The 23122-nt window shown below is 25.3% G+C and overlaps 15 protein-coding genes across 15 annotated transcripts, besides 29 other annotated features; 8 read left to right on the top strand and 7 right to left on the bottom strand.

Moving 5' to 3' along the window:
* Positions 1–121: 121 nt before the first annotated feature.
* Positions 122–245: a microsatellite.
* Positions 246–252: 7 nt separating this feature from the next.
* EDI_202620 (importin beta-3 subunit, putative) lies at positions 253–3514 on the top strand (the record flags this gene model as incomplete). Its single annotated transcript, XM_001741236.1, has 2 exons — positions 253–3245; positions 3292–3514. 2 exons carry the CDS (start codon positions 253–255, stop codon positions 3512–3514), a joined length of 3216 nt encoding a protein of 1071 aa, XP_001741288.1.
* Positions 3515–3520: 6 nt separating this feature from the next.
* Positions 3521–3563: a sequence feature (AT_rich).
* Positions 3564–3575: 12 nt separating this feature from the next.
* Positions 3576–6248, bottom strand: EDI_202630 (uncharacterized protein; the record flags this gene model as incomplete). Its single annotated transcript, XM_001741237.1, has 1 exon — positions 3576–6248. One exon carries the CDS (start codon positions 6246–6248, stop codon positions 3576–3578), a length of 2673 nt encoding a protein of 890 aa, XP_001741289.1.
* Positions 4980–5031: a sequence feature (AT_rich).
* Positions 5513–5554: a sequence feature (AT_rich).
* A 37-nt stretch (positions 6249–6285) lies between the features above and the next one.
* Positions 6286–6324: a microsatellite.
* A 42-nt stretch (positions 6325–6366) lies between these two features.
* Positions 6367–6475: a microsatellite.
* A 24-nt stretch (positions 6476–6499) lies between these two features.
* On the top strand, positions 6500–7117 carry EDI_202640 (uncharacterized protein; the record flags this gene model as incomplete). Its single annotated transcript, XM_001741238.1, has 3 exons — positions 6500–6550; positions 6600–6878; positions 6932–7117. The coding sequence occupies 3 exons, from the start codon at positions 6500–6502 to the stop codon at positions 7115–7117; spliced, it is 516 nt and encodes a 171-aa protein (XP_001741290.1).
* Positions 6556–6598: a sequence feature (AT_rich).
* Positions 6893–6930: a sequence feature (AT_rich).
* Positions 7112–7148: a sequence feature (AT_rich).
* A 52-nt stretch (positions 7149–7200) lies between these two features.
* EDI_202650 (Rho/RAC guanine nucleotide exchange factor, putative) lies at positions 7201–9435 on the bottom strand (the record flags this gene model as incomplete). The annotated part of the gene is made up of 1 exon (XM_001741239.1): positions 7201–9435. The coding sequence occupies one exon, from the start codon at positions 9433–9435 to the stop codon at positions 7201–7203; it is 2235 nt and encodes a 744-aa protein (XP_001741291.1).
* A 38-nt stretch (positions 9436–9473) lies between these two features.
* Positions 9474–9500: a sequence feature (AT_rich).
* A 27-nt stretch (positions 9501–9527) lies between these two features.
* Positions 9528–11669, bottom strand: EDI_202660 (uncharacterized protein; the record flags this gene model as incomplete). The annotated part of the gene is made up of 1 exon (XM_001741240.1): positions 9528–11669. One exon carries the CDS (start codon positions 11667–11669, stop codon positions 9528–9530), a length of 2142 nt encoding a protein of 713 aa, XP_001741292.1.
* Positions 9909–9930: a sequence feature (AT_rich).
* Positions 11670–11738: 69 nt separating the features above from the next.
* Positions 11739–11831: a sequence feature (AT_rich).
* A 7-nt stretch (positions 11832–11838) lies between these two features.
* Positions 11839–12379, top strand: EDI_202670 (uncharacterized protein; the record flags this gene model as incomplete). Its single annotated transcript, XM_001741241.1, has 2 exons — positions 11839–12113; positions 12166–12379. 2 exons carry the CDS (start codon positions 11839–11841, stop codon positions 12377–12379), a joined length of 489 nt encoding a protein of 162 aa, XP_001741293.1.
* Positions 12380–12392: 13 nt separating this feature from the next.
* Positions 12393–12431: a sequence feature (AT_rich).
* On the bottom strand, positions 12426–13094 carry EDI_202680 (uncharacterized protein; the record flags this gene model as incomplete). Its single annotated transcript, XM_001741242.1, has 1 exon — positions 12426–13094. The coding sequence occupies one exon, from the start codon at positions 13092–13094 to the stop codon at positions 12426–12428; it is 669 nt and encodes a 222-aa protein (XP_001741294.1).
* A 172-nt stretch (positions 13095–13266) lies between these two features.
* On the bottom strand, positions 13267–13692 carry EDI_202690 (40S ribosomal protein S23, putative; the record flags this gene model as incomplete). Its single annotated transcript, XM_001741243.1, has 1 exon — positions 13267–13692. One exon carries the CDS (start codon positions 13690–13692, stop codon positions 13267–13269), a length of 426 nt encoding a protein of 141 aa, XP_001741295.1.
* Positions 13693–13729: 37 nt separating this feature from the next.
* Positions 13730–13779: a sequence feature (AT_rich).
* Positions 13780–13804: 25 nt separating this feature from the next.
* Positions 13805–13840: a sequence feature (AT_rich).
* A 26-nt stretch (positions 13841–13866) lies between these two features.
* Positions 13867–13926: a sequence feature (AT_rich).
* Positions 13927–14041: 115 nt separating this feature from the next.
* EDI_202700 (uncharacterized protein) lies at positions 14042–14727 on the top strand (the record flags this gene model as incomplete). Its single annotated transcript, XM_001741244.1, has 2 exons — positions 14042–14100; positions 14163–14727. 2 exons carry the CDS (start codon positions 14042–14044, stop codon positions 14725–14727), a joined length of 624 nt encoding a protein of 207 aa, XP_001741296.1.
* A 103-nt stretch (positions 14728–14830) lies between these two features.
* Positions 14831–15838, top strand: EDI_202710 (uncharacterized protein; the record flags this gene model as incomplete). The annotated part of the gene is made up of 1 exon (XM_001741245.1): positions 14831–15838. One exon carries the CDS (start codon positions 14831–14833, stop codon positions 15836–15838), a length of 1008 nt encoding a protein of 335 aa, XP_001741297.1.
* Positions 15754–15822: a microsatellite.
* Positions 15839–15965: 127 nt separating the features above from the next.
* Positions 15966–17704, bottom strand: EDI_202720 (uncharacterized protein; the record flags this gene model as incomplete). The annotated part of the gene is made up of 2 exons (XM_001741246.1): positions 15966–16200; positions 16245–17704. 2 exons carry the CDS (start codon positions 17702–17704, stop codon positions 15966–15968), a joined length of 1695 nt encoding a protein of 564 aa, XP_001741298.1.
* Positions 16966–17000: a sequence feature (AT_rich).
* An 81-nt stretch (positions 17705–17785) lies between the features above and the next one.
* Positions 17786–17818: a microsatellite.
* A 57-nt stretch (positions 17819–17875) lies between these two features.
* Positions 17876–17903: a sequence feature (AT_rich).
* A 356-nt stretch (positions 17904–18259) lies between these two features.
* Positions 18260–18303: a sequence feature (AT_rich).
* Positions 18304–18457: 154 nt separating this feature from the next.
* Positions 18458–18483: a sequence feature (AT_rich).
* Positions 18484–18537: 54 nt separating this feature from the next.
* Positions 18538–18803: a sequence feature (AT_rich).
* A 15-nt stretch (positions 18804–18818) lies between these two features.
* EDI_202730 (uncharacterized protein) lies at positions 18819–19874 on the top strand (the record flags this gene model as incomplete). The annotated part of the gene is made up of 1 exon (XM_001741247.1): positions 18819–19874. One exon carries the CDS (start codon positions 18819–18821, stop codon positions 19872–19874), a length of 1056 nt encoding a protein of 351 aa, XP_001741299.1.
* Positions 19437–19587: a microsatellite.
* A 119-nt stretch (positions 19875–19993) lies between the features above and the next one.
* Positions 19994–20368, top strand: EDI_202740 (snare proteins, putative; the record flags this gene model as incomplete). The annotated part of the gene is made up of 2 exons (XM_001741248.1): positions 19994–20004; positions 20080–20368. The coding sequence occupies 2 exons, from the start codon at positions 19994–19996 to the stop codon at positions 20366–20368; spliced, it is 300 nt and encodes a 99-aa protein (XP_001741300.1).
* Positions 20010–20045: a microsatellite.
* Positions 20308–20347: a microsatellite.
* Positions 20369–20390: 22 nt separating the features above from the next.
* EDI_202750 (uncharacterized protein) lies at positions 20391–21608 on the bottom strand (the record flags this gene model as incomplete). Its single annotated transcript, XM_001741249.1, has 1 exon — positions 20391–21608. The coding sequence occupies one exon, from the start codon at positions 21606–21608 to the stop codon at positions 20391–20393; it is 1218 nt and encodes a 405-aa protein (XP_001741301.1).
* Positions 20830–20903: a microsatellite.
* An 88-nt stretch (positions 21609–21696) lies between the features above and the next one.
* Positions 21697–23112, top strand: EDI_202760 (WD repeat-containing protein, putative; the record flags this gene model as incomplete). The annotated part of the gene is made up of 2 exons (XM_001741250.1): positions 21697–22933; positions 22982–23112. The coding sequence occupies 2 exons, from the start codon at positions 21697–21699 to the stop codon at positions 23110–23112; spliced, it is 1368 nt and encodes a 455-aa protein (XP_001741302.1).
* Positions 22440–22485: a sequence feature (AT_rich).
* Positions 23100–23122: part of a sequence feature (AT_rich) that runs on past the window's edge.

Consider the following 23122-nt stretch of genomic DNA (forward strand, 5'->3'; position numbering starts at 1 on the left):
TTCTTTTCTTTGTTGGACTATTTTTTTAATTTATCTCAAATCACTCAACGCCAGTTTTGAAATTTTTTTATGCAAGTCTGATTCTTCATTAATAAAATTATGAAACACTGTTATTGTTATAAAAAACAGAAATAAAAAATAAAATAAATTTGTTTAGTAATGAAAAACAAAAAGAAATAATAAAGGAATTTAATGATAAAATTAATTATTATAAAAAACTAAAACAAAGAAAAAACTATGAAAATTCATACAATGGATCTTGCACAGTTCAGTCTTAAAATATTTCAAGTTCTTCATAGAGGACCAACAAAAAGAGAGCCTAAATGCGCCGAAGAGTACCAATGGGCACTTGGTATGTATGGTGCATTAAAATCAAATCCAGAAAATTTTTGTACAATACATATATTACAAATGAATAATGAGGACCCTAACATCCGTCAATTGGCTATGACACTCTTTGCTGGTAAAATGTTTGAATTAAACGATACATTATATCTGAAATTATCACCTAATTACAGAGACTCATTAAATACCAAATTGTTAGATAAAATGGCAAGTGAAAATATGGCTAGTATTTTACATCAATATGTTAATATATTTGAAAAATTGTATAGTATTTGTATAACTAATTCTATCCCTTTTCCTCAATTCTTACCTTCAATACTTCATATGTGTGTTCAAGGAGATCGAGAACATCAAAATTATTGTTTAAATTTATTAGAAAAGATAATTGTTTCAATACCACCAAATGATATGAAAAATGCATTTGATGTTATTGTTAATCTAGTTAATCAAGCAATTAGTTCTAATGATGGAGATCTCATGTCTAATGCAATGAGTATTATTAAAGAATTAATACAATATGCCAACGATAATAATATGTGTCTTGATAAAGCAATTTCATTATATCCTATACTTCATCAAGTAACTCTTACAATTATCAAGAACACTTCTTTTGATAGTTTATGGATTTATGTATTTGAAATTGAACAACAAATATTTGATGTTTATATACCTCAATTAGCTCAATTTATTCCAATAACAATAAAACTTGCTTTAGATGTTTGTAATCTAGATGAAGATGAACATTATGATACAGAGGTCCATAGTATTGCAATGGAATTAGTAGTTACTATCTTTGAAATTTATTATAAAGAAATGAAAAATGTTCAAGATCTTCAAAAATATACTTTTACAACTTTAATGAAATGGCTTTGTGATGTTGATGATATTCCAGAATGGTATACTAATGAAGATGAAATTGAAGATAGCCCTTATTATTTTCAAGCAGAAGAAGTTATAGAACGAATTACTCATATGACTGGTGCATCAAATTTTGTTAATTTCCTTATTCAACATATCTCTTTATTAACTTCTAAAGATTGGAAACAACGACTAGCATTTTTAACTGCATTAAATGCAGCAATCAATTCAAAAAAGAGTTCTATATCAAAAGCAGCTGTAGATCTTTGTCGTTTAGTCTTTCCACTTTCAAGTGATGAAAATCCAAGAGTAAGGAATCAAGTCCTTATATTTAGTAATAGGATATTTAAATTATATCCAAATACTCAAGAAAATATTGCTGAGAGTGTCTTACAAATTATTGGTACTGGAATTGCTGATGAAATTCCTCGAAATCAATCAAAAGCATGTGACCTTGCTACTTCTCTAATTTCATCTTTAACACCCCAACAACTTTCTCCATATTTAAATAACTTTATTAAAGTGATTGCACCTTTAATTGAAAGTGATGATCCAGGAGTTGTTGCTGAAGCATTATGTTCTTTATCTAACATTATTTTAAAAATGAAAGTTGGTATAGATGATTTTTTTGTACAAATTATTCCAATGTTACAACGAGTATTAGAAAAAACTTCTGATTACACTGATTTATTTGAAGTTAAAGGAAGAATTATTGAAATGATATCTATCATTGCAACTAAATTAAATGATAAATATATTGGAACATGTACTCAAATTATTATAAATGAAATTCAAAGAGTAATGAATATTCCTAATCTTGAAATATCTGATCCATTGTTTGGATATATAGAAACATCATTTACTCGTTTAGCTGATTTATTAAAAGATCAGTGTGCTCCAATGTTACCAACCATGATACCAATTATTTTAAAACGTGTAAATTTAAATATTGTTTCACAATGCGAATACTGTGAAACTCAAAAAGTTTATTGTGGTGATGAAGTATTGAATGTTTACATTGAAGAGGCAGAAGAAAAAGTTAACGCTATAACGTCTATTGCAGACTTGTCAAATGACCTTAAAAATATTTTCTTTCCTTATGTTGAACAATGTCTTTCTAGTGTTATTCCTTTAATTGGTTTAAAGGCTTATCAAAGAGTTAGGACTGCTGCTGTAAGATGTTCAGTTAGTTTAATTGGCTCATTTATTAGTGGTAAGGAAAAAGAAACAGGAGATATACAACAAGCAATGATAGCAGCAACTCCTTATTGTTCACAAATCACTGATGCTATTATTAAAAATTTGATAACTGAGACAGCTATCGAAGTTATTAGTGAACAAATAATTGGACTACAACGTATTATTGAAGCTAATAGACTTCCTTTAGGAAAACAACAAATGAACTCAATACTTGAAGTATTAAAGATATTACTTGTCAATTATATTCAACAATCAGAATTAAAAGATAATAATCTAAAAGATGAAGATTCAGATGAGGGTAATGAAGAAGAAGGTACTTTTTGTTTTAATTATCGTTCCTTATTACAAACATTGGCAACATTTATGCCTCAACTCTTCCTTGAAGAATTTCAAAACATCTTATTACCAATACTAAAAGCTTCACTTACAACAAATGGTGTTTCTTTAAAAGTCATTGGGTTTGTTGCTTCAATTTTCTCAACTATCATTTTATTTGCTAATCAAACTTCATTTATTGAAAATATTATTGGAATTATTATTAAATTAGCATCAACAAAAGATGTTGAAATTCTTAATCAATGTATGGAAAATATTTTACTTCTTGTTCAAGTTCCATGTATTCAACCTTATCTTCAACAAATATTAGAAATTATTAAAATTGGATTAGGATTAAAAGATGAAAGTGAAATGTTATACAACACTTCTGTAATGACTCTTGGTAAATGCATTTGTTATAACCTTCAAGCATTTAATAAAGAAATTGTATTATCATGGTTCTCTCTTCTTCCAATTGATTCATATCCAGATGATATTCTTTCTTTTCTTTTTACTATCTTTGCTCAGTTTGTTTTTTTTATTTATTCCTAGTCATCTTATCTCATTGTATAGTTCTCAACTCATTCCATTAACAAAAGAAACAATTACAAAAACTCTTTTAATTCTTATTAGTTGTTTAGCTTCTAAAGACTCAAATCATATTCGTTCTGTAACAAAAGATTTAGTTACAGAACAACTTAAATTGTGGTTCCAAAATAATAGTGCATTAATTGAACCAATTTGGGAACAAACAAATCAACAACAAAAAGAGTTATTAAATGAACTATTACAATGAACATACTTAATTATTCTTTTTTTAGTAAATTATAGTTTAATATAATTTTCAACTTTGTGTTTTAATGAAATTGTATAACTGGTGGTTGTGAATAATTTTTTTCAATAGTCTCTAATAAATTAATTTGGTTTGTTGATGGTATTTGTTGTTCATAATTTTCAGTTATTTTCCTAATATCAAATGATGTTATTCCTTCTATTATCTCTTCATTAAATAAATGTAAACGATGCCAGAAAATAGTAATATTAATTGTTGATACATGAGGTGGAATACAACAAAATTCACAAGGATAATGAGTATCTAATATTGTTGGATGAATAGTCATTGGAAGAACTGTTGGAGCCAATACTTTATCAATTACCAAAGGGATTTTACATTTGTTATTTAATGAGAAATGAAGAATATCAGGAGACCCTTCTTTTGAAATAAATTCATATCGATGATTAAATGGTTTGTGAACATCAAAAATAACTTCTTTATCAATACTCATTACTTTATTAATACCAGAATAATGGATTATAATAACAACAGAAATTTTTCCTGTTTTACTAAATTGTAAATAAGAAGTGTTGTTTGTTTTTTGATTAACTCCAATATTTGGAAATGATATAACTTTCTTTGGTTCATCTAAATGTGTATCCGATGTAAGAACAACATCATCATTTTTAGTTGATAACATTACATTTGTAAGTGTATAATGTTCTTCATTTAATATTTCAATAATAATTGGTAATTTTTCACCAACTATAGCAGGAGTAACAGTTTCAATTGATAGTTTAATTGAAGGATTTCTTTGAATGACATGAAGATGAGTTAATGGTTTAAAATCAGGAATAATTCTTTGAATTTCGAAAAATTTAAGAATAGAGTCTTTACTATTTTTTAATTCATTTTCAGTTTTTGTTATTAATAATGGTTTTTTATCAGATAAATAAATATTTATTTGTTGAATATTAACATCTCCAATTCTTTTAGGAATAAAAGGAATTGAAATTTTTAAATTTCCATTTAATTTTTGAGGTAGTTTTACTGAATGGGAAGGTAAATTAATAGAATAATTAATATCATCACAAAGTAATTCAATTCTATATAACGGTAATGAAGGTAAACGACTAATAATATCTAAATTAATTGAAGTTGATTCACCAATAATACAACAAGGTGTTGCAAAAGAAACAAAACAAGAAAGTAAAGGAGTTTTAATAATATGTTTTTTTAAAGGAATATCAGTTTGATTAAGAGTATTTAAAATATCTATAATAAAAGTATTATTAGTGTTTTCATCTTTTAATTCAAATGGTAAAGTTTGATCAAATTTTTTCCATTGATCAAATAAAGAAAATAGTGAATCAATAAAATAATATAAAGCATTTTGAGGAATTTTAATTTCATTAAATACTTTAAGAATAGTGACATCATTCCACCATTGAATTCTATTATCTTTTAAAGAAGGTTTATTAAGAAGTAATAAAGTAATTTTTTTAGTAATATAAATTAAAATTTTTTTATGTTTTAAAGAGTCATGAATTTTAAATAAAGTATAAAAATGTTGTTTTAAAGCATAATCAAAGAGATATTCTGGATTACACTTTGATGGTAAATATTTAGAAAATTCAGGAATTAAATTTGAAGAATATAACTTTTTATTTGTATAATATGCTTGTGACATATAAACAGATGATGAAAATGAATAATATATTGAATCATTTTCATTTATTTTATTTCTTTCATAAATTGATGCCAATAACTGATATTGTTTTGCAATCCAATAATAATGTGTACTTAAAAATTCATCAATTCCAATATATTTTAAACACGTTTTAATAAACTTATTAAAAAATTCTACCATTTCTTTAAATTGATTTAATTTTTCAAATAAATGAAACATTCTAAACATTATCCAACTAATAAATTCTTTTGTTGCAAGAACATTTGAAGATTTATAAAATCTTTGTTCTTCAACTTTTAATAATTCAACAGCAGAGTCATAGGCTTTTGAATATAATTTAATTGATATTTTTATATTTTCATTTTTATTTTCTTTAACTTCAGAAATAAAAGCAGCTTTAAAATATGATATTGCTGCTTTCCAAGGTAATTTTGTTATTTGGGCTTTATTTTTTAAAATAGATTCTATCTCATTATAATGTTGTTTTGATAGTTCTTTAATAATATTTGTTAACGATATCATTGAATTCTTTATATCACTTAAATTAAAAAAATATATTCCATCTAATTCTGTTCTTTTTCTAAAAGAATTAAAACTATCAGATGTAACAATTACTTGTGGTGAATGTGTAATAATTACTATAACTAATTTAATTTGTCTTGTTAATAAATCATTTCTAATCAGTTCTATTTGTGGTACAACATCATGATCGGGACTAAATAATGTTTCTGATGTCTCAAACATTACAATAACACTTGGGGTATTATGTCTAACTTTATTTAACCATTCAGCACGAACAAATGTTTGGTCTGGTTGAAGAAATTCATAAATATCATCTCTTTTTTGTTGTTTTCTTAATGGTAAATATTCTTTCTTTGTAACGTAAGGAACAATTTTTCTTTCTCCATTATTACCTTCTTCTTTAAATAAATTTTGTTTTATTCCTTGTGGTAAATATTCATTTCCAATTAATCCAACAATAAGATATGGTTCTTGTGAAAGTTCAGGTGGGTATTCATTAATAAGACTTTTTTCTTCATCAAGAATAGTTGTAGTAATATTCATAAATGAATTTACTTGTAATAAGTTTTTAAAATTTAAATTATTTTTTTATTTTTATTTTTTTTTTGGTTTTTTTCTTGAAATTCTTCAATTTTAAGAAAAATAAATACAATCTATAAACAATTATAATTATATTATAAATTATATTATAAATTATATTATAAATTATTAATAAAATATTTAATTAAATAAACTAAAACAAAATTAAAGAAAATGAAAAATAAATTGAAGGTGGACTAAAAATTCAAAAACAGATGGCAAAAGTCGTTGAAATTGCTCCAACTAGTATCTGTTGTCCAGTTATAGTTTGTTTTAAAAATTTTAAAAAATAAAAATAAAAAATCAATTAAATAGCCTGACGTTAAAAAATATGTTCAAGAAAAAGGTGGAATAGAACAAGCAATACGATCAATTGAAGATACTTACAAAAATCTTAAATTTTTCCTTGATTTTGTTTCACAAAGAAAAACAACTTTAATAGAGAAAGTTGATGAAACAAAATCAACTTTAAAATATGTTATTTTACTTGAAGAAAAGACTAATGACCAAGTTAAAACAAAATTCGAAATTTCTAATGGATTGTATTTACCAGTTACTATTAATAAACCAAAAACTGTCAATTTATGGATTGGAGTTTGTTCTTTATCAAATTTATTTAATTATTATTCATTATTTAATATTATTAGGCAAATGTTATGATGGAATATTCATTTGATGAAGCAAAGAAAATGCTTAATGAAAATATTACAACAACACAAGGTCATATTGAAAAGTTAGAAAATGATAGAAAACATCTTACTACAGAAATTTCAAAGATGGAAGACTTGATTAAACAAATTGTTGATGCAAGTATTGCTCTTCAAAAGAAATAAAAAGATTTTTTTAATTGATTTTTTTTTATTTCGTTTCTTTTTTTTATTTCTATAGATGATACACCATTTTTAATTAAAAATTATCAATTAAGAACACTTCGGTCTAAAAAGTCTAACCATGCTCTATCGTCTTGAAGATTATAACATTCATCTCGTATAATAGAACTTATTGAACTAAGAACATGTTTAGCTTGTTGTATATCTTCTAATTCTACAATTAATGGAATTGATCTTCCATACTTTTTTAAAGTAATTGTTTTTTGTGATAAACTAACATCAACATCATTTGCAATTGGTAAAGTATCAATAATAATCCATTTGTCTGATCTTCCTTGTTTTTGGACAAGAATAATCATATCATTAAATACATGAAGTTTTGTTTTCTTTTTATTTATTACTGAACATGACCAAATTAAATACCTATTTTTCACAAACAAATTATCCATATTTAATACATTTGCAAGATCAGCTAATGCATCTCTCATTTTTGATCTTTCATTAGCTAATGTACAGAAGAAATGATACTCTTTAAGTGCTTTCTTTAAATATGGATAATCTGGATGACTATGTGGTGTTTGTTTAATAACTTCTTTAATTAACATTGGATATCTCATAATTCTTTGAACTGGTTGAACTAATAACAAATCTAATGGTTCTATTTTCAAATTATCTGAAGTAGATGCTAATTTAACAACTTTTTGAAAATTAAGATTCTTTTGTTGAGACTTCCAAGTATTTAATGCAATATTATAATCAGTAGTAAATGAGAGATAAGGAGTAATATACGTAATTAATAAACTTAATAAATCTCCAATACACGTATCTGCATGAAATGGTATAATTCTTTTTTTCAATTCATCAACAAAAATTGTTGATGACTGAATACATTGAGGAAGTGTAAGGAATATTTTATTAATAATGTTACTACTTACTCCAAGTGCCATTAATGGATGCATAAAATTTTCTTCCATTAATTTCATTTTGGTTAATAAACTTACTTCAGTTTCATATAGTTCATTAATAGCTGCTTTTCTTATTTTAATTTTGTTAAAGTTATATTTTTTTCTTATAAGATGTGAACGAGAAAATGATTGAATTTTTATTAGAGCTTTTTCTTGTTCTTCATTTAATTTATATTCCTTATTTTGATATTCATCATTCAAATCAAATTTTTTTGTTTTTCTCATTGATTTACTAAATTTTTGGTTTTCTAAATTACTAATGCTCATCCGACATAGTTTTAATGCTTTCTTTTGTTTCTTTTGTTCATCTTCTTCAGAGTCTTTTATTCGGTCTTCATAACTTTCTAATGGTGGAGTTTCACTTAACGATTTTAATGAAGTTTCTCTAATACCATTTTTAGTTCGTCTGGCTTCATGTTCAACCCTAGGAGTAGATGGTGCACTGTCTGATATAACAAAAGAATTAGAAAAGTTTCTTACTTTCTCTTTTGATGTTTTAATAATTTTTTCAATCCTATCTAATCTCTCTGCTTGTTTTGATAAATCACTTTTCTCAATAGACTTTTCAGGTGATTTTTCAAAAACAGAAGTTCGTGGAGATGTTGTTTCAGGAGATGATTCGTGTGGTCTTGTTTTAACTTCTTTAGATGATTTTTGTGAGACTATTTTATCACTATCAGACTTATCTAGTGGAGGTGGTTTTACATTACGAGGTGATTGAGAATGAACTTCATCAATATCTTTTACCTTTGATGAACCTATAATTGTTGAGGTTAAATGTTTTGAACGAGTTGAATTACGTAGTGGTAATTCTAACCACTCAGAAAATGAATAAATAACATCCTCTAATGGTGCTACTTCAACTGAACTACGAAACACTTCAGCATCTTGTTTTGAATTAAATAACATCATAGAATTAAGTGTCTCTCTGGTTATGCATTGAACAATTCCAGAAGCAAGAACTTTTTTATTTTTTATTTCATCTTCATAAGAGTTATTAACTGCAAAATGTTTGATTCCATATTCTAATGCATTTTCAATAGAAACTCCAAATTTGATTAATGAACAAGAAACAAAAACAGCTCTCATTAATCCTTCTTTTTTGAGACAAACACTCCTTCCTAAAAGATATTCCATATATACATGAAATGGTTTTATAAGTAATGAGTCTAATGTAATTGGAATTTTCTTTTCAGAATCATTTTTCCCAAGATACATTCCAATCATTCCTTCATATATAACCCCACGATGAAGTTCAAATCTCCACCTCCCATTTACCTCAAGAATAACACCTTTTCTTTCAAAAGTAGATTTAACAAGTTTATCTTGACGTTCTTTTAGAGTTAAACCTTTCATATAAATATTTAGTTTTTTGAAAGGATAACAGAAATATCAATAATTTTTTTTATAAAAAATAAAAAGCATAAAGAAAAAATATTGACCTTTACTTAGACATTTGGAATAGTTCCTTTTTGAACTCGTCTACTCAAGAATAATAAAAATTCATCTCTTGTTGGTTCAAAACTATATTTTTTTATAAACCTCCTTTTCATCTTTTCTTTATATTCTTTTATTTCATTAGTATTCATCTCTTTCCAATTTTCTTCTATTTGTGGATGTTTTTCTGTAAGATCAATTGGTAAATCAGTTTTTTCAACCTTCCATTTTTCATGTGCAAAACTATTTAATGTAATAACTTCTTCTACTGAAACCTCTTTAAATATTGGATTTAATAAAGACAATGCAAAATCTATTTGTTCTTGTTCTGCTTTACCATCAACAAATACAAATGGGAGATAATATTCTTTGGCTTTTACTTCATCACGGACATTATTTTTATTAATAAAAATAGCTTTTTGATACAGTGCTTTCATGAAACAATTTGCTGTATCTGAATTAATAAATTTCATTCTATGAAGAGTTTGAACAATAACAAAATGAATATAATGTCTTCTAACTTTTTCACTAATTGGATACTCTAACATTTCTAATATATCAAAAATTACTGGCATATGATTTAAATGTAAAATAAATGGACTATTTGCTGGTGGTATCTTTGATAAACATGAATGTGCAATAAACCAAAGAGAAATATCTGCTCTTAATGGTATACAAATTTGTGATACATTTCCACTCATACTAGCATTTGATTGACTAGTTTGTAACATTTGAATAATTACTTTTTTTAATGCTAATAAAATGTTTTCATATTCTGAAGTGTTTTTAATAATTTCATAAATCGCAATAAGATATGAACTTGGTGCTCCAAGTAATTTTCCATCAGTAAACATACGAGCAATAGTACTTTTTGTAATTTCCAAACATTGTTTTTGAGTTGACAATATAATAGCTCCAATGATTGGTTCTCCAGTTAGTGGAGATTCTAGTAATTGGTTTTCTTTCATTGACCTTAAACCAACAAACCCACCTAATGCGTCAATAATACTCTTTTTAATTGTTGGATAATTAACAATATTAAATGGACAATTAATAATTTCATTAGTTACATTCTTAGCAACTCCATTTAATAATTTAGAATTAGTAACTAATAATACAGGTACATCTTCTTCTCCACTTAACGGACATTCAACTAACTCTTTCATAATAATTTTTGATGCTTCTTCAATCCCTTCATCAGTAACTGTATCGAGGTCTGCATTCTTTACTTGTTTAGCCCTTTTATCCCTATTAGAACGAATTCCTTGTTTATTAAATCCATTAACTTTATTAACTCCACAAAGCTCAATCAATTTATCAATCTTTTCTTCAATTGTTAATTCTTGAGAAGATGAATTAACTGAATCATAATATTTTTTAACGATATTATCTATTTCTTTAGATGCTGTAGTAAAATCAGCTTCATTAATACATTGAATTAAGATTTTTTCTGATTCTCCTTTATTCATTTGACCATATTCATAAATTAATCGAGACTTTTCTTTCATAAGAATATTTTTAATAGTTTCGTTATTATACATTGTACGTGTTTTATCTACGTTTGTGTATCCAAATAAGTGTGGTTTGTTAATGTAGTTATATATTTTATCAAAATTCTCTAAAAATTCTTTAACTGACATCTTTTCTATTCCTAAAAATGTACTTCGTTCATCTTCTTCAGTTTCCATAATTAATTTAGTACCTTCACTTGTTACTGAATATACTTTACTTCCACTTTGAATAATAAATGGGGATACAACATCACTATTTCCTTTTTCTCCAATTATGTAAACATTTGAACTATGAATTTTACCATGTTGTTGCATTTCAAGTTTAGCTTGTTCTACAGATGTTCCTTGTCCATCGGTTACAAGAACTAAATCGTCTTTAAAGGAATTATTACGAATATAACGAGAGATATTAGTCATACAATGTCCACCGCAATCTCCTCTTTTTCTTTGAACCATTCCATTAAATTGAATTCTATCAAGTTCAATGTAACCATCACTATAAGCTATTATTTTAACATTATCAACTCCATACTTTGAAACTAAATCTTGGTACAAATTATTAACTGAGCTCCAGTAAAATTCGTTTTCAGTGACTGATGCAGAGTCCGTGAAAGCAAATAAAACTGTGTTAGAAATTGACATTTTATTATTATGAGTTCTTGATTTTAAGTTTAAATTGAAAATTTTTAAAGATGAAAAATGTATGAATTCATAATTATTTTAATTTTTAGACAAATATCTTTTTCTTTTTTTTCTTTAAAAAATAAAAATCTAAAATTCTTAAAAAAAACTAAATTTAAAAAAGTATTCCATGGAAAAAACTCAACAACACATTAAACATATTGCTCCTTTCATTAACGACATTGTTAATTCTTTTATTACTAAAGAGTCTTTTGATAAATATTTTAACTTTATTCAGGATGACTCTATTAGATATGATATCTTTTTGAGACACAAATATCAACTCAAACACATGTTATACATTAAATTTTTAGAAAACCCAGAGTTATTAGATAAAATTGAAAAAGCAATTTATTATAGAAAAGTCCAAAATAAAATTCAACAAAAATTATCTGTTCTTGCAGCGTTTGTTATTACTGTTATTTATATTTATTCATATTTCTTATCATTTATATAGTGAAGTTAATAAACCACTTCCATCTGATAGAGTACATCAAATGTGTGAAGATTCATTGCTTGTACCTGAAAAGAAAATGGAAGAAGAAGGGACTAACAAAAACGATGATGAAATTTATACATTACTTTCAGATATTTTACAATCATCAGAAAGTGTTAATTCATCAATCATATCAATATATAAACCCGAAGACCCTGATGATATTTTATATTGATTGTTTTCTTGTCTAATAAAATATATTTCAAAGAATAATAAATAAATTAATTGATTAATGAAAATGGTTGATAAGATAAATAAGGAGTATGTTCTTTAATTTGATAACAAGTAGAGGAATAATAACGTATTTCACCTCGTTGAGGTATAGTACTACAACTTGCAAAAAATGTTTTAGTTCCATTGACTATTGTAAACAATTGAATACCTTTAAAATTAAGTTCATTCTTGTCTTCTGGTAGTATTCCTATAAATCCATTACCTCTATCACTAAATTGAATCAAAAACCCATTATCTTTTAAAACAAAACTGAATGGAACTGAAGTTCCCACAAAGACATTACTCTTTCCAAGAATAATTCTCATAGTTTTAGCTTCAATTACTTTAACTTCATAATAACCAAATGGAATAGTGAATGTGAATGAAAATATAGGATTTCTTATCTTCTCAGTGTATGTTGATTTTTTATTTCCTCTTAGATGAATTAATAACATTATATCACTAAGATCACACTTTCCTTTAACAAGTATTGAATTACTGCTGACATCAACTTGTAAAAAATTATCAGAAATAGACCGTTCTAATGACTCATTAATCATCTTCTTTTCAACTTCAAGTTTGTCTAAATCAGATATATCTTGTTGAAACGTAGAAATTCGTGAGTTGTAGTTTTGAAGGAACAAAGGATAATTGACATTATAACTATCTATAGTCATTGTGACTTTTTCAGATTAATATTCAAGATATAAAAAAGATTTATCCTGAAGAAAGTGATAAAAAGAAAACTTTTCATGGTATAACAAATTACTCAACTATTGATTAAACAAGGAAAAAAATTATAACCAACAGTTCATTAAGTTTTCATTAAAACTATCACAACATACTTAATTAAGCGTGTGGTTTTTGTTTCTTGTTAGTCCAGAGACCCCAGAGGGAAACACCAGCAACACAGACAACTTTGAATCTAACACCTGGAATATCTCCAACAGCGTGTCCTCTTCTACCGAAACCAGAAATTAAAACTTCATCGTTTTCATTGACATAGTTAAGTGAACCATCACGTGGAACAAAAGCAGTGATTTTTTTACCGTTTTTCAACAATCTAACTCTGACACATTTTCTAATACCTGAGTTTGGTTGTTTAGTTTCAATACCAAGTTTTTCTTGAACAAGTCCTTTGGCATGTGAAGCAGTTCCAAGTGGGTTACACTTATATCTGGTTACAAGTTTTCCTTTTTTCCATTCTTTATCAGCCCATTTATTGGCTCTTCTTTGAGCAAGCATTTTACGAGCAGCATGAAGACCTCTAGCCATCACTACTGGACTTAATACTTTTAAGTTCTAGGTTTTCTTTATTTTATTTTTTATTATTTAAAAATTATTATATTCTATATTTTATTTGGTCTAAAGGTTTAATCAATAACACAATATTTTTTATTGTTTTATATATCTTAATTATTTTCACCTAAATAAAAAGTTAGAGTACAGTTTTTTTAAAATAAATTTAATCAAAAGACTTATAATTATAAATAGAATTGAAATAAAAAAGAAACGCATGAAGGAAGAATCCAAAAGAAGAAAGAAGAAATCAGTGGAATCCAGAGATTCGAAAAAAAAGAAACTCAGAAAAAAATAATCTGAACTCTAAAATGTTAATAAATCAATGAATCCAATAAGAAAGAAGAGAAACCTCTTTAAAATTATCATACTAGGAGATAGTGGGTTTGTAATATTATTTGTTGTTTAATTATACTTAGTAACCAATTGTAATAACTTTTCTTTAGTGTAGGAAAAACTTCTCTTTTAAATCAATACGTAACAAAACAATTCTCATCTCAATACAAAGCAACTATTGGTGCTGATTTTATGACAAAAGATATTACAATAAATGACCAACAAATTTCTTTACAAATTTGGGATACTGCCGGTCATGAGAGGTTTGCTTCTTTTGGAACTGCATTTTACAGAGGTGCAGATGTTTGTATGTTAGTTTGTGATGTTACAGTTGCAGAATCATTTGAACATCTTGAGGTTTGGAGAAAGGAATTCATCAGTGGTGGAAATCCTAGTGATCCTGAATCATTCCCTTATGTTGTTATTGCAAACAAAAATGATTGTGAACCAGCTAATCGTGCTGTAAGTTCTGACCAATTAAGGCAATGGTGTATTACTAATGGGTATGAATTCTTTGAATGTTCTGCTAAGACTGGATGGAATGTTGACAGTGCCTTCACTAAAGCTGCTACTCTTGTTGCAATGAGACAAAAAGAGGTTCCACAACCAGAACCATTACCAAGCGTCCAAATTGATCTTCAACCAGATAAAACACAATCATCTTGTAGCTGCTAATTTGATTTTTTCACCTATATCTATTTTATTTATTTTTTTCTCTCTTGATTCTTTCTTTTATGATTAAGAAAGAATGAACTTTGAATTTTAGACAACCCTATTCATGGAATCAACACCAAGAAGAATCTTTGCCATTGGAGATATCCATCTTAACTTCGATTTAGTTACAAAAGCAAAGGAGAAGTACCCTGGTTTTGATTCTAATCCTTCTAAAAAGATAGATTATTTAAAAATAACAAAGGATATGACCTTTTGGGGTGATGAATGGAAGAACCATATTGAGATACTTCAACAGTTTTGGGACAAAAATGTCAACGAAAAAGATATTATCATAATTGCTGGAGATGTTAGTTGGACTAGAAACATAAAGAAAGAAGGAGATAAAGACTTATTGTGGATCCAACAACGTCCAGGAATTAAAGTTATTTGCAAAGGAAATCATGATTATTGGTTCAAAAGTCGTACTTCTTTCGTTAAAGAGTTAGAAGAAAAGTATGGGATGCATTTTCTTACTGCAGAAAACGAATATTGTGATGACGATGTGATTATAGGAGGTACAGCACTATGTGACTTCAACTTCAATGTTTGGCCCCCAATTAATCCTCAAACATTTGTTCCTGAACCACTTATTGTCCCTTTTGATGAAGAAAAACAAAAGGAAGAATTAGTAAAATTAGATATAGCAATAAAGAGAATGACAGAACGATGTAAACGAGCAGAACGACTTAAAATAATTGTTCTCCATCATCCTCCGTTTAATGAAAATGGAGATGATTCAGAAATATCCAAAAAAATATGTGAGTTTGGTCCTAGTTTTTGTATATTTGGTCATATACACACTTTACCTCGATTGTATCATTTAGAAGAATATAAAACATTTGATGATATTGTTAATCGTTTCAACGGTTGTCAGTGTTGTAAAGGAAATACTTGTTTTCAGTTAGTTAGTTCAGATGTACGAAATCATCAATTAGTATTAATCAAAGAAATAGAAAATAGTAAATTATTAAATCCAATGTCTAAAGCAGAAAAGAAGAGAAAAAGAAAAGAACGAATTAAAAAAGAAAAAGAACAGAATAAAATGAAACAAATAGACGAAAATATTCCATAGAAAATGATTACAATCTACACATTTTTGATTGAGTTTTGAATGGTTTTAAATGTTAAGAAGAAAAATCAATTAATGTATAAAATGCATTTAATATGATAATTCAATGAAATTAGTTGTAATGAGATGGTTAAATGAGGTTACTTACAAGATTACTTACTAAAGATAAATCTAAATGAGCAATTGGACAAGTTAATGAGTTTGAATTTTTCCATTGTTCTAAGAATTGGGATTGTTCATTGAATTCTTTAAATGCTTGGTTGATATAAATAATATTTTTCTTTTCTGAATCACTCAATTGCTCATTATTTTTTTGGATATTTCTTAAAGTTCTTATTTTTTCTTCTATACGAATACAAACTGATCTATAATATTATTATTGATAATACACAATTAAAAGGTAACAAACTGGTCATATAATAAATCACCATAAGTATTATATTTTTGTATTTCTTCTTGAAGAAGTCCACCATTGATTCTGAAAGAAGGAGCAAGTGTCATTTTCAGAAGAATTAATTTAAAAAAGAAAATACGTGCTTGGTAATACCAATGAACAAAGAAATGTTCAAAATTATCCATAATAAAAGTAATAAGCATTACACGATATTTTTTATTAAGAATAGGAAGAAGTTCATAAATCATTGAAAACATAACAGTTAAAGCATAATATGAATCAGATGTAACAATTGCTTGTAATATTTGTATAATACGTTTCATTTCTATATTTTCTATAATAATTTTCTTTTCATTAAGTTGCATAAAGATATGTTGAAAAGATACAACAAACATTGCTAAATTATCAATAGAATAAGTATTAGTTCTTGATAATCTATCATTAATATATTGATTTAAAATTGTAGGATAATCAGTTACACATAAAAGTGCTTCAGTTTTATAAAACATTTCAATATCACTAATTTTTGATATTCTTCCATGAGATAAATGAGTAATTAATGAATTAAGAATAGAATACCCAGGAACTGAAATAAATTGATCAGAAGTATATTCAAAAATTAATAAAAGGTCTTCAAGAAATGATACAAAATAATAATATGAAAATGGTAACCGAGCTGCAAAATGTAATGTCCATTTAGTATCTACTCCAGAAATTCCATTTGAAAATCTTTGACAATTTTTATTTATATTACAACAATATTTATTAAATGAATCCCAAACAGTAATTCTATATAAATTACGACATATTGGAATTTGTTTTGAACCAACAGATTCAAAAATATCTTTTAATATTGATGGAATACGTAATGATATAGCTGATAAAATTTTTGAAATAATTTTATATTGAATTTCTTCTAAAGGAGGTGCAGTTATAACAAATTGGAATGTAGTTAATTTTTTTACTTTTAATTTATCTTTTTGATCTTTAACTTCATTAAGAATATTTGAAGATGATAATGAAGATATTAATAATAATGCACATCTAAAAAGTGCTGAATGATATCCAGTAAACATATTTATCATTCCTGATGTCATACGTTCTGGTGGAAATTCTTCTAAATAATATGGTTGATATCCTTCAAATATAACAAGTTTATAAATCAATTCATAAACTCTAACTGTACTATCATCATTTTCAGCTCTTAATAAAAAATCAATAGAACTTTCTAATAAATTAATAAAAGCACATCCAACATCATCTGGTGCAATTTCTTCATGATATGGTTGTTGTAAAAAAATTGATTCCATTATTTCTAATTGTTGATTTAATTTTATACTAGATTTCTCTGATAACTCTCCTTTTGATGATTCATTTCTTAATTCTTGAAATAATTTTGAAAACTTTTTTGAAACTTTAATGGCATTCTTATTCCATGTCTTTTTAATAGGTGTATTAGTTGGAGAACGATTCATTATAAACTTCTTTGTTTTAAAGTTAGAACTTGTTTTAAGTTTTTGCACCCTTTTTTTTTTCTTCCATTCATTTTTGGATTATTTATTTTTTTTTTTTCTTTTCTTTTTTTTTTTCAATAAAAAAATGTTATTTATCCTTTTTTTAAAATAATTCTTCTATTTAAATCTCTCTTATTAATAAATAAAAAAGATATTTAAAGTAACAAAAAACAATAATTGATTATTCTTCAATATAAATTGAACTTAGATTTAATCGAGAGGTTTGAGGAGATATATTATGAGGAATATGTATTTGTGTTTTTGGAGGTGATTGAAGAGATGTATTATCTCCACTTGCCCATTCAGCAGAATCAAAATATTTTCTTTCTTTCAAAGATTTTTTACGAGCAATTAAAGTACCATAAGAATGAGAAGAGTTTCTATCAGACATTAATGAATGAATTATTTTAAGATGAGATTAAATAATCATTTTTCAATTGATAGATTTATAAGAGATTAAAAATTCCTCTTTTATGGATTCTTTCAAATTTAGAGTTAACAAGTTTTATTCAATAGTATTAAAAAATTTGATTTTTATTTCTTTTAATTCATTTTTAATTCATTAATGTCATAATCATATTCTTATTTTCATTTTCTATAAACACAGAATTAGTAATTTGTTTTCTGATTCTAATATTTTTACATTTATTCATCATAATGAGGTAAGGAATTAATGAATAAACTTGAATTATTTCATTTCATTCAAAACTAATGTATTAAATATTATTTTTATTTTATTAGAATAAAGATTTTCAAAAAGAATTGATATCAAAATAAATACTTGTTTGATTTTCTTTAAATCAATTTATAAATTTAAAAATATATATATTCTAAATTTATTTTTACATGAAAATCATGTTTTCATTGATTATAAATATTAATAAGATTATAACATTAAGATAATTCATAATAAAAAAAATGATACTTCAAAATGTAAATTTGTATTAATAAGAATAATCTAATTTAGTTATTAATTTGATGAATAACAATTATAAATTATTAAATTTATCTATTTTTATAGAAAAAAAAAATAAATATTAAAACTATAAAAAATATTATTGATAGTTTTGAGTAAATGATTCACTGGAATTTCACTCATATCTTTACATTACTTTCTGTTCTTACATTTTCTGAAATTATTTTCATAGAAACATATTTTCCTAATGCATTTCATAAAATATATAAACCATTAGAAATTATATCAATAGCAATGGAAAATGAAATGTGTGGACATCATTGTCCATTTCATCCTACAATATGTTATTTATTAGGATATCTTGATACAATAGTTGATAATTATTGGATTACAATTATTTGTTTAACATTAATAGGAAAAATATTAAATCAATTACCTCAAGATAAATTCATTATTTGGGTAACTATTCATATTACTTCATTAATAATTTTTGGGATTGTTATATTTTCATTATTTAATGTTTCATTAACAACACAATGGATTTGTAATATAGTACAATATATAATGAAACAAATTTTTAATAATGGGAAAAATAATTATTTATTTTGGAATAAAATAATAGAAGGATTTAATGAAAGTTTTATTAAATTAAAATTTGAAGGTATTTTTGATTTTTCATATGATATAATAACTATTATTGGTTTAGATAAACCAATTATTTATATTATTTGTGGATTATCAATATTATTTAGAAGATCATATACATTTACAAAACAAATTATATTACCTATTATTATTTTTATATTATCATGTATTATTTTCTCTTATTTATTGATTAATGGTTTCTTTTATGCTTTATTTATTAGTTTAATTACATTTATAATATTATCAATATTTATTAGAATATTTTTATTATCAGCATTATATTTCTTTTTCCCTTTATTTACTTATTCTGCATTTAGTACATCATGTAGAGTTATTCCAATTCTTGAATTATTTAATGTAAATGATGATTTAATTAATATTATTACTTTATTAGTTTTTGTATGGTTAATGACTTGGATGTATTGTTGGGCAAATTCAAAAGTAAATTTAACTTCAGTTGTTGTAATTTTTATAGGAATATCAAGAATGTTTGATTGTTCAATCGAATATTTAGTATTTTTATTTATGCTTACAGAGTTATTTACTCATCAAATTAACGCTTCAATTTGAGATTATTGTTTAATTAAATTAATAAAAGAAGATATGACATATTCATTATAGATTTTTTTTTATAACTGAATGAATAGAAACTTCAAAAACAACAAATCTTAAAATTATATAATTGAATAATGTCAGGACGGTTAGTTCTTTTTTTTTTTTTTATCTTTATCTTTATTTATAAAATTTAATTCATTTTGATTTACTCAACATTCAGTGATGCTCGGTTTCAAGCTATTAATAGTGATCTTGAAGAAACACAAGGATTAATGCAACAAAACATTCAAGATATGACAAGAAATATTGCTACTGCTGAAGAACTTGAAGGACAAACTGGAGATATGGTTGGTCATGCTAATGATTTTAGAAAAGCATCTACCGATTTAAAGAGAACAATGTGGTGGAAAAATATGAAATTATGGTTTATTATTGGGGGAGTAGTTGCTATTATTGTTATTGTGATCATCATTATTATTATTATCATTGCTAAATCAGGTTCTAATTAAATGATAATCATTTAAATTAATTTTATGTTTTACTATCATCATCATCACCACTTTTTGATGACATATCTTGTCTTATTCTTGATTTCTTTTTAGCTGTTAATGGAAGATTAAATGTTGTTGGAAGTGGACCTTGTGTTGCAGTTTCAGGAAGAATAGTTGGTAAATTATCAATCTTCTTATAACTATCAATATCATTTTTATTTACAACTTTAACTTTCTTTTTTTGTTCTTCTTTTTGTGGTTGAATTTCTTCTTGTGGTGGAATTAGTTGAGATAATTGAGATTGATTTTGTTTTGTTGTATTTTGTGGTTGATTTTCATTTTGTAATTTTATAAGTGGATTTGTTTTTAATACTTGTTGTTTTTTGTTAAAATCTTCATCTTTTGATTTATTAATTTGATTCTGTTGTTTTGTTCCAAAAGGAATTGTAAATGTTTCTGCTTTCTTTGTATCATTTGGTTTTTTATTATCATTATTATTGTCTTTAATACTTTTACTTTCTTTCTTATCTTCTATTTTTTGTTCATTTTTATTACTTATAACTGTGAAAACTGTTTGACTTGATTGTGTTTTACTACTTGGTGATAATAATGAATCTGCTTGACTGTCTTGAACTGATGTTGGTTCTGATTTATGTGTTGGATTTGTTTTTATTGGAGGAACTATTGAAGGACTACTTTGACTATGAGAAGTACTTAACTCCTCATTGCTTTGGAACGAAAGAAGTTCTTGAGAACTTGTAGAGTGGTTTCCATTTGTACTTGGAGATGATGTAATATTTTGTGGTTTTGGTACTGTTTGGTTTTGTGATTCAACTAGAGAAGTGATATCAATTGATTGTGCTCTTCTCCCTCGTTTTGATTGTGTTGAAGTAGTTTCTTCAGTTGTTTGATGTTCTGTATTAGAATGTGGTGTGTTTGGTTGTGTTAAAGGTGATGTTTTGACTTGTTTTGTTGGGGAAGTTTGGTTAAGATGTGGATTTGATGGTAATTCTTGAGGTTGAATGACTTGTTGATTAGAAGAAGGAATTTCACTCATTTCTGATTCCAGTGCAGTTGTGTACATCCGAAGTTTATCTATACATTGACGTTGAATTTCCAATTTAAGTTTTAAGTCATCAATTTGATTGAAGATTTTATCATAAAAATCATCTTCTTTTGAAGTTAAGACTGTATTAATATATTCATCTACAGCAGGATATGTTTGTAAATTAAAAAGAAATTGTTGACCTTGTTGCATGACAAAGAATTTGAATAAATTCTTTTTTTTTTAGTTTTAAGATAATATCATTGAAAAGAACTTGAAAAAAAAATAATTAATAAAGTATATGGATAACAGTGATAGTATTGATGGATTTGAAGATTCTTCTATAAACACAAATTTATATCAAATTCCATGTACAAATGAAATATTAATTGATTCTCATAAAAGAACTACAACAAGTATTAGTTTTGAAAAAAATGGAAATAGATTTCTAAGTGGAGGAAATGATTGTAAAATTCAAATGTTTGATTTCACTATTATGGACTCAAGATTTTTACCTTTTCGAGAACTTCAAGGATTTGAAGGAAATATAATTAATTCAATTTCTCATTCATTTAATGATCAATTATTTATTACTGGAACTTCAAATGTACAAATTAAATTATTTGATAGAGATGGAAAATTGAAAACAGGGTCTAAGAAAGGAGATATGTACATTGTTGATTTAAAGAAAACATTTGGACATACTAGTGAAGTTACTCAAGTTCAATTTTCTCCAATTTTTGAAAATGAGTTTATTTCAACATCTGTTGATGGAACATTAAGAATTTGGGATATTAATACAATGGAAACATCACAAAAAGAAGTTATTAAATTGTTTAAAACAAAAAGATCAGCTGGGACATCTTGTAATTATAATTCTTTTGGTAATTTAATATGTGTAACTCATGATAATGTAATTGATGTATTTGATACTAAAACACCAAAAATACATCCTATTTATTCCTACAAAACAAATTTATCATATCATACATCTGTTCAATGGTATTGTAATGACACAATGATGATTACAAGAAATAATGATGGTTTATATATTTTTGATAATAAAATAAATAAATGTATTAAATATATTGAAGTAAAATGTCCAACACTTCATAATAATGTCATTGTTAGTCCTGATAATCGATTTATTCTATGTTGTAATGATACTCATCTTCAATTTATTAATACATCTAATTATGAATTATGTGATGAAGTTGAATTAGAAAAAGGAACATTTATTGAATGGAATGATTGTATTAACCAAATATTTGTTGGAGATGACACTGGTCATATTCATATATTCTTTGATGAAACACTAAGTAGAGATGGATGTTTATTATGTAAAGATAAATTCATAGAAAATTTACCACAACAAATCATGGATATGAATATAATTAAACAAAAACCATATCATCATAAAAAATACAAACATAAACAACAAAAAGAAAATAATATTGATTTAGAATATAAACCATTATATAAAGATGAAACTAATGAATCTTTTAATTCTACTATTCAATTAAAACAAGATTTTACTCGTTTGTTTATATCTTCCTAATTATTTTATTAGAAAATTAATTGTATAGTTGTTGATCCTAGAAAAGCATTATTTAAATATAATACAGACTATCCAGAATTAATAAAAAGAGAAACTATATTACAAGAAATAAATGAAAATGATGAAAATGAATATCAAGTAAAAAGAAAATTAGATTAAATCTTATTTA

This window comes from Entamoeba dispar, genomic scaffold (assembly GCF_000209125.1).
Source record: "Entamoeba dispar SAW760 scf_1105229463659 genomic scaffold, whole genome shotgun sequence".
NCBI classification, from domain to species: domain Eukaryota; phylum Evosea; order Mastigamoebida; family Endamoebidae; genus Entamoeba; species Entamoeba dispar.